Below are 9,820 nucleotides of genomic sequence, written 5' to 3'. Positions count from 1 at the left end.
ATATATTCCCCCTAACAGAAATATATCCAAACAGGATTGGACTAGGATATTCTCCCTTATAACATCATTTCCACATCCTGTTATATATGGTGATTTTAATGCACATTCCCCATTTTGGGGACATGCTCAACAAAACTGTGCCGGGGAAATATTGGAAGAGATTATAGATGATTTTTCATTTGTTGTAGTGAATAATGATTCTCCAACATACCACAATTCTTATAACAATACATCAAATATTTTGGATTTGGTATTGGCGATCCCGGTGTTGGCTTCCAAGATGAATGCTGAAGTCTTAGAATACTCATACTCTTCTGACCATTTCCCAATTATTACACAAATAAATTTATTTTATAACTATTCAAAATCTAATAGTATGAGATATAACATCACGAAAGTCAATTGGGAAAATTTTCATACATTAATGAAATCAATGACTGAAAGATTAATATCTGAGATTGAACAAAAGACTAAATCTCTTTCTATTGAAATATATTCAGAATTTCTTAATAATACCATGCAAATTTTAAAAGACACAGGGGGGTTTCGTAAATCTGACCAATCGAATAAACCAAAAAAAGAAAAACCAATATGGTGGAACGATGAGTGTACACGCGAGGTAGATAGAAGATCAAAAGCGAGAAAAGAATATTTGGGGAACCAAACGATTCAGGTATTACAGATTTTTTTAAGAATTGACACAGAAGTTAAAACTTTTTTAAGAAAACAAAAACAAATTTCCTTTAAAGAATTTTGCCAAAAAATCAACCCTTCTCTAGGTCAAAAAAAAATATGGGGTATTGTCAAGGGATTTCAATCTACTGGCACAATGAAGGCCACAAATATTTATAATGACTCTTCAAGTCAGGAAATTTTGCAACTGCAACAAGACTTGGTAAATTCCGAAATAACTGAAAAAACGTTCCATATAATAACCATCCAGATGAGAACAATTTATTTGATAAACCTTTCTCAATAATCGAATTCGACCATGCATTGTCCAATTGTAAAAAGGACACAGCACCAGGGAGAGACTCAATAACTTACTCAATAATAAAAAGATTTCCTCCCATCTCAAAAGGATTCCTCTTGAATCTGTTCAATTATTTCTTTTTGCAAAGTATATTTCCGGAGGGGTAAAAATGTATTAGCACTATCGATTGACATAAAAGGGGCTTATAATTGTGTTCTTCCCGAGGTTCTTCTAAGAAATTTAATGGATAAAAATATTCCGGCAAGAATCTTTAACTTTATAAACTTTATGATAACATCTCGTAATTTATACTTCTCAATCACAGAAGAACAACCACAAAAAACCTATGTAGGGGTTCCTCAAGATGGAGTTTTATCTCCTTTACTATATAACATCTATACCAGTAAAATTTTGGAACACATTGAGCAAAACATTAATGCAACCATATATGTAGATGACATTTTTCTATATATTATTTGTAAATCTATAAACTATGGACTTGAGGAAATGCAACATGCTATGCATAGTCTCTCTCAATGGTTAGGTTCACTTGGGTTTAAAATTTCCTTACCTAAAACTCACTTATGCCTATTTTCTAGACAACAAATTGATATACAAAACATAAAATTAGACTTCAACAACTTCGAAATTCCATGTCAACAAAAGGTAAAATATTTAGGCGTGATTTTTGACTCAAATTTGAGCTGGAAATCACACATAGATGCTTTGGTAATACAAGCTTCCAAAGCTGTCAACACAATGAAAGCACTAACAAGGGTTTCGGGGGGAACCTCTTCTGAGTGTTTATTGATAATTTACAAAGGATTGGTAAGAGCCATACTAGAGTGGGCGGCAGTACTCTTTGCTGGTGCAACAAAGAAACAATTATCGCGTCTAGATAGAATACAGAATTCAGCACTTAGAATAGTTCTTGGATGTATGTCCTCTACACCACTGTACTTTTTGTTGATTGAATCGGGAGAATTACCTCTTAAAATAAGACGAAAGTATTTATCTCAAAAATTTGTTATTCGAAATTGTATATGGATGGAAAATCCTTTAAGAATGAGACTAAAATTAGCAAAGGCAAGAATAAATAGAACTAGGAAACCAAAAAAATACGTAACGAACGCGGGTTCTTTTTGCACTTTTAATGAAATACATGAATTAATAAAAGAATGCTTTTTAACACAAAAACCATTATATTTTGATACTAATTGGGCTGACATTTCCTTAATAATAAATACTAATACAACCATAGGCTATGATCACGGTGTAAGAAAGAAAGTTGAATTGACTTCCTACCCCCACCACCAAAATTGTGTTTGCTTAAAGATTTGTTTCTCGGAGTATGAATCAGATGTCGCATTGTAGTTCATGTTACGATTCCTAACCTAAAAATTATTTTTGACATGTTGTTGGTAAACACATCGTTTTGATTTAAAATTGAGTAATAAAATTAAAAAATGGTAAGACGCTGTTGCGTAAAATCTTGTGAGAGTCGCGACTTAAAGAAGGAAAGAGAGAAAAGTGGGAAAATATTTTAAGTACAAACATAAGTGCAGCCGCTTACGTTTGTGAAAAACATTTTCACGAAAATGATATTAAAAAAGGTGAAGTTGTGCGCGATGCTGATGGATTTATTATGTATTGTGTAAGTATTTCCTATTTATAAAATTTATAATAAAACTTGATAATACTTTGTCTTTGCTATAAATGCATTTCAAATATGACGAGCAAGTTTTCAAAAGTTGATAAATTCATTTATTTAAAAATTTGAGATATACATAAATTTAATATTTTTAAAACCTTACAAATCGATCTGTTACTGTTAAATTTAAGAAAAAAATGCATTAACATTGAATTTTTAATTTATTAACTTTTTAACATTACTAAGGTGATTTATAATTTTTATTTTTTTACAGAAAAAATTATCAAAACCTATATCAATCACTTGATTATGATAAAGTTTAATTGAAAACAAAATGTCTTAAATATAAAAATATTGTTGTAAAAATAAATTATTACATTTGTATTTAAAAATTAACTGTAGTGTTTATGTAAGAAAAGTCATTGGTTTCAACTTCTGGAAATAAGAAAATATGGATTTATCAAATTTTGTAAACATTCTCCTGATATATAGCATAACATTTTTATTTTAGAGAATCAATATATTATTCACTACTTTTCAATAATTTTATCTCTTTATTTACTTAAAGAACATTTTATTTTCTGTATATGTATTTGTAAAAAAATTTATATAATTTGCTTCAGTGTCACTTTTCGTCAAAACGACTGGTCAAAGGAGCTTTTCCTTGCAGTCATGATAATTCCGATTGTGAAGAGGAGTTTCCATGTAGTAAAAGGTTTAAAAGTGATGTGGATGAATGTTTCTCAGAAAATCTTTTAGAAGAAAATATGAATATAGACGATTTACCCTGTAATAAAAGTGAAATACAGGAAGAATTAATTAATAGTAGCCTAAAGCCCGAAGATCCTAATGTCAACAATACAGTTCCTATAATCAGTTTATATGAAGATTTAGTACAAAATTTAGGAAATTTAAAGCTGCCAAGGGATGAATGGGGAACAACGCACTGCAAGCAAACCAAATTACCACTAAACAGGTATTTAAATATAGGAATATTTTTCTATAAATTGAAATATTTTTTTAAAACGAAATAATCATTTTTTACTCAAGTAACAAATTTATGTTTTAGGTAACGGTTAATGGTGAATCTGAGGTGCATTTGATATTCTTAGGACAAAGTCTTGAATTGGATTGCGTAAAAAACAAACCATCAAGTTTCAAGGAGTTTGAAAAATTACTTTTTGAAATAGATAAATTGGAAACTTGTGTAGGAGGTCCCGGCAGTCATATGTATAAAAATATTCATCCTGAGTGTGCACAACGAGATGGAGTAACATGGAGGCATAACAAATGTCCAAAAGTTATGGACAACGGAACCGTATGCTCTTATTGTCTTTCATTATATCAATTATTACCTCAAAATTTGAAAAGGCAAGACAAATCAAAAATAAGAGTTAGAGTACCAGGAACACCGACAACACGAAATAAAATCAGACTATCAATAAAAAGGCAGCAAGTTGTAAAACAAAGACTCACTAGGAAAGAAAAAAAGCTTGAAGAATTACAGATAGAACTGAGTGAAGTACAAGATCGGTTGAATGTAATGGAAGAATCGAGTTTTGCAGAGAAGCTTAGAAGTTGTTCGGAAAAACTTCCTGCAAATCAGGTAAACATAAAATTTTGGTGAAAAGAATATGGGATTTTTATTTTTAACGCAGATGGAATATCTCGATCAATTTTATTATTCTATTAAAAATTTATTTTTACAACTGTTTTGTAATAGATTTGTAGCATGATTGGGGTATGAAGGTTTTTAATTTAATTACTTTTTTATTATATGTATATTTATAAGACTTATTTTTTTCTAATTTATTTACAATAAGTTACATCTAATTAAATTAAAGAAATAATTTTTTTAATGCTGTTTATAATCAGCACATCTTTGATAGATTTCGATAATTATTAAATTTCGGTATTTTATAATAATTATTAATAATTATTAAATTGATTTTTACAAATTATATTCGATTAGTGTACTTTCAGCTATATTGTACAATAAAAAGAGTCCAATTGAATTATGTAATAATAAACAATTTTACAAACATGATAAATGTTTTCATTAAATTTCCCCTTCTTTGTAGGTGACATTAATCGAAGAATGTTGTGCGGCTGGTAAAGTTAAAAGTAGTCATGGTCGGCGTTATAGTCATGAGTGGTTATTATTGTGCTTGTTAATATACATTCGCAGTTCTGCGACGTATAATATGCTAAGAACAAACAATATTTTACCACTACCTTCAAAATCCACCATCATTAAATATTTGCGAGCCTCAAAATCAACTTGTGGGTTTGATGACCAATTTTTTGCTATGTTCGAAAAACAATTGTTATTATATCCGGAAATAAGTCGAAATGGAGTTTTAACTTTTGATGAAATTGTAGTTCGCAAAAGTATTGAGGTGGATATGAAAACTATGACGTTTGCTGGGTTACAATATTATGGTGAAGACATGGAAGATCGTAATGGCTTGACTCTTAAAGAAGAAGCAAATTATGCCTTAGTCTTCATGTTTTCATCTCTATGTCAAAATTTTCATCAACCTATTGCTATATTTGGGTCGAAAGGAACGACACCTTCGAATGTTCTGTCAATTCTAGTATTACAAGCAATTATTAAAATTGAAAAGGCTGGTGGTAAGGTCCATGGTATTGTTTGTGATGGTGCCACTACCAACAAAAGCATGTGGACCAGTTTTGGAATCAGTGGTAAGCTGGACAAACTGAAGTTTTGTTTTGACAATCCGTATGATGAGAATCGCGTTATATACGCAATGTCCGATGTTCCACACTTAATAAAAAATATTAGGAATAGGCTGCTTGAAAAAAGAATACTGAAGGTAAAAAACTTACTAGCTGCTAATTTTATTGTATTTGTTGAAAATAATTTCTTATAATTAGATCTTTTAATAATACTTCTTAATTTTAGGTCAGAGGTGAAGTTGTCAAATGGGAATACTATGAATCCTTATATTATAGGGATTCTCAAAATTCTTTGAGAGTATGTCCAAAATTGACGGCTCATCACATTAGAGTTACCAACGCAATGAAAATGAAAGTCTCTTATGCCACTCAGGTAAAACTTTTAGAAAATTTTGTTTCATTCTTAATTACTATTTTATTACATTATTGTTAGAATATTAATATAATGAGAATAATTTAAATTTCAATTTACCTTATTTAGTTTATTTTTTCGTAATTTTTAGATATTTAGTAAGTCCGTTGCTGATGGTTTGGAATTCTATCGACAACAAGAAATGCGAGAGAATGTTGAAAGAAAACATTTTGAAGGTTGTGAAGGCACCATAGCTTTCACACTTCAAATAAATAATTTGTTCGACTCATTAAATAGATCATTTCCAAAAGAAGGAATTAGAATTGGTAGTTCAGATTTAGAGGTGAATTAACAATATAACAATTATAAGAAGTTCATTTTTCTGTTTTTATATCTTCAATATATAAATTTTTATTTTTTCTGTAGGTGATGACAAATTCAATTACTTGGTTGGATGAGTGGGAAAAAAATGTTCAATCTCCAAATGACTTTCTCACAAGTCAAACTGGACATGGCTTACGTGTAACGTTGCATTCAGCTTTAAATCTAACAAAACTCTTACTTGATAAGTATGAATTTCGTTATATTTTAACTGCGAAAATGAATCAAGATTGCTTAGAGGTAAATTGTTATTTTTAAAATTTTCTTATATAAAAAGACAATTTTTAAGGAATATATTTTTTTAGCAATTCTTTGGCATTATCCGACAAGCAGGGTGCCAAAACGACCATCCAACTTTTGTCTCATTCAAACAACTGTACCACTTACTGTCGGTTTATAAAATATTAAAACCACAAAAATTTGGAAATTGTACAGTAAGAGAAAAGGCCGAAGAACGCCAAGAAATCACGTTGCAAGATTTTAAAGAAATATTTAAAAACGATTGTAAATCGTATAAACAAGTACATTTACAAAACTTAAAAGAGAAAATTGATCATCTCATAGAATCATCAGATTGGGAATGCGATGAAGTTATTGAGAGTGATTACTCGATGAGCGAAATTACAGACTGTATAATTTATTATGTTACGGGTTTTATATGCCGAAAATATTTGAAGAAAACAAAATGTGAACGATGTCGAAAAGCCTTCTCTACTAGATACGAAAACGTAATTTCCGGTTGTCAAGAATCACAATTAGTTGCGTTAAAATCACTAGGTGGCTTGATTCATCCAAATCTGCATTTAGTGAGATTATTTCAAAAAATTGAAAACCATTTTCAAAATCATCTCGATTCAGGCAATATTTATCATGAAGTACTATCAGAACTAAGTGAAGGTTTAGAGCGTTTGACATTTCCCTGTGAAGAACACATGGACACGATGGTACCTTCTTTAATTCATTATTACTTACTAGTAAGAATGCGTCAATTTTCAAAATTGAAAAATAAGGAAGAAAAGAAGCAGAGCAGAAACAAAAAAAAATTGCAAAATTATATGACTGTTAGCTGTTACAAAATGTTTAAAACATAAGTAATATATATTTAAGAAATAATTTTTTTTAAATAATGGAAAGAACATGTAGAAAATATAAATTTATTCTACGAATATTATACCTATGTTATAAATGTAAATTAATGATGTTTTACGTTTTACATATTTATATTTTCATGTTATTGATTAAAAAAAGCACCAATTTTTAATATTAGAGGATATAAAAGAAACGTTAAGAATTTAAAACCAAAAAAGTTGCAAAATTAAAGACTGCGTCATAAAATTGTTAGTCATTTTAAGCAATTTATTTATGAGATAAATATGTTTTGTAAATAATTCTTATATATATATTTAGGAAAATAAACATATATTATATATACATTTGTATGAATATATTACAAATGTACATTAATAATAAGAGTGTTCAAAAATTTTCTTACTTTATTATTATTAAAATAATATATTTTATTTCACGAATATATTTGTATAATTGATATTTAATAAAGTGCTAACCAAAAAATTGTATTCATAATAAGAAAAATTTAATGTATAAAGTAATATTATTGGTATTATTTGCATATAGTTAAAATTTTTATACATGTATAATATTACTATATAAATTATTATTACTAGATATACTAAATATAGTTGAATTCTGATAGAAAAATATCATATTCATGTTGATCTGCCTATTTTCTGTAAAATTTGAAGTTTTATTTATTTTCAAATGTGGCGGTATTAGGCGTCACACCATCTACACTTCGCCATCTAGCGGATTTTTGAAAAAGGAAATCTGTAATAATACAGTAGTATGAGTTCAGTCGATTCACCTTTCTTTCTTACACCGTGGCTATGATATTAAAAATTCACGGGATCCAGGTCGTTTGCTATCGGATTTCCTTAAAAATGAATTTCCTAATGGAATATACATATATACAGATGGTTCAGTTAACACCGAACATGAACGTGCAGGGTCGGGATTTTTCGTATCACAAACCAAAATAAGATATGGAGTTCCAATCTCTAAATATTCCTCTACACTAACTGCCGAATTATATGCAATTTATATCGCTATTAAATATGTGATCGCAGAAGGAATTCAAAGATCAATAATCCTTACGGATTCATTGGACTCCATTAATGCAATCGTAAACCGAAGAAATCTTAAACATAATGATTCTAATATCCCGCATAAAATAGCTGAAATACTTGCAAACAATCCTACCAACTATGAATTTTCCTTAATCTGGATTCCTTCCCATCACAAAATATATGGTAACGTAATGGCAGATAAAGTTGCCAAAGACGCCTCATCTCTCATGCTTAATCCGAAAAATGTAACTTCTCTTAATGATATGTATACATATTTTAAAAAATTGAACAAGAATGAGGCAAAAAGAATGTGGCCCTACAAAAAACATTCACATGCTGCCAATAGAATTTTGTACGAATTAAAGTTTGAATCACGAAGACCTTGGTTCAAGGGATTGGAATTGCCAAGAGGTCCAACTAATTTAATCACGCTCTTAAGATCGGCACATACATGCACAGCTGAACACTTCATGAGGATGGGGTGGAACATACCAACGGAATGCGCGTGTGGAAGAGATGATGATAAAACATTATCACATCTCCTTAATGATTGCTCCTTATTGTCCCCAGGACGCCCTCAATTATTTAGTTTTTTAAACACCCAAATAAGGGATTTTGTGACCCCTATATATAACCTGGATAAATTTGTTTTTAAACCAACAAAAGAACTTGCAAATGAACTATTCCATCATCTTAATAATTACTCGAGATGAAAGCCTGTGAAGTTCTTAATTTCAACGAGATTTTTGGTGCAATATGTGATCTGGGGATACAATTTTGATAACACTAACCTCTCTGCCCCACAACTCGGGTCAGCCCCCACCATCACACCGAACTTACCTCTGTATGTGTACATATATAGTGCATGTAAAGTTCATAGCTGACTCGACAAATCCATGAAAACTTGCCGTTCTTGCTTACTTAAGAATAAAGCAACATTCACATGGTATATGCGTGGCGGAGTAGTGAAGTGTTAATTTCCAAATTAATCATTTTTAATAAACGAGTAATAATGACGACTAATAAATGTATAAAATGCAAAAACTTCTAAATAAAAATTAACATTTATACCAACAAATAAATGAATAAGTGAATTCGTGATAATATTCTGGATACATAACTGGAACAAAAAGTGAAACTCTATAAAAATACGTGTAATCTATGGCCCAGTGACTTTGTCAAAAGGCCACTAAAGCAAAGAAGAAGAAGAAGATCCAATTTTGATTCGCTCTGCGACCGTCACAAAGTATAGAGCTCAAGCATCATATCGTGAGGCCTTTCCTCACACGACCCATGTGCTCAATCGCTACATCATAATTTGATTGCCTACATAGTGCTTTGAACGATTAATGTGGATAAAAGGATAGACCGTACTAGACATTTTTCTCTTTCTTCTGTGATAAAGTTGACTCATTTTCATCAACCAATTGTCAGCATCATTCAAATATATATACTCGAGGACTGTTTTATCTGGAATCTAACTTGGTATCATTCACCTAAACTATTTAATCATTTTGGAGGAGTAATTGATTCGATTTTCAACTGACGCTCTGGATCTTCTTTTAAAAAATATTCAAATCTCAAAATTTTATTGCTGTTACAAGGTAAAGTCGTTCCTT

At 30.1% G+C, this 9,820-nt stretch overlaps 1 protein-coding gene across 1 annotated transcript; it reads left to right on the top strand.

Annotated features, from left to right (window-relative positions):
* Window positions 1–2,401: 2,401 nt before the first annotated feature.
* On the top strand, window positions 2,402–4,341 carry LOC127287284 (uncharacterized). Its single transcript, XM_051314126.1, has 3 exons — window positions 2,402–2,627; window positions 3,248–3,600; window positions 3,694–4,341. Exons 1-3 carry the CDS (start codon window positions 2,619–2,621, stop codon window positions 3,695–3,697), a joined length of 366 nt encoding a protein of 121 aa, XP_051170083.1. The 5' UTR covers window positions 2,402–2,618; the 3' UTR covers window positions 3,698–4,341.
* Window positions 4,342–9,820: the final 5,479 nt, after the last annotated feature.

Source organism: Leptopilina boulardi, unplaced genomic scaffold, assembly GCF_019393585.1.
Source record: "Leptopilina boulardi isolate dan_hultmark-lab unplaced genomic scaffold, ZJU_Lbou_2.1 LbouV2_368, whole genome shotgun sequence".
In the NCBI taxonomy this organism is placed as follows: domain Eukaryota; kingdom Metazoa; phylum Arthropoda; class Insecta; order Hymenoptera; family Figitidae; genus Leptopilina; species Leptopilina boulardi.
The sequence above is the reverse complement of the archived record's forward strand: the minus strand, read 5'-3'. Positions and strand labels throughout refer to the sequence as shown.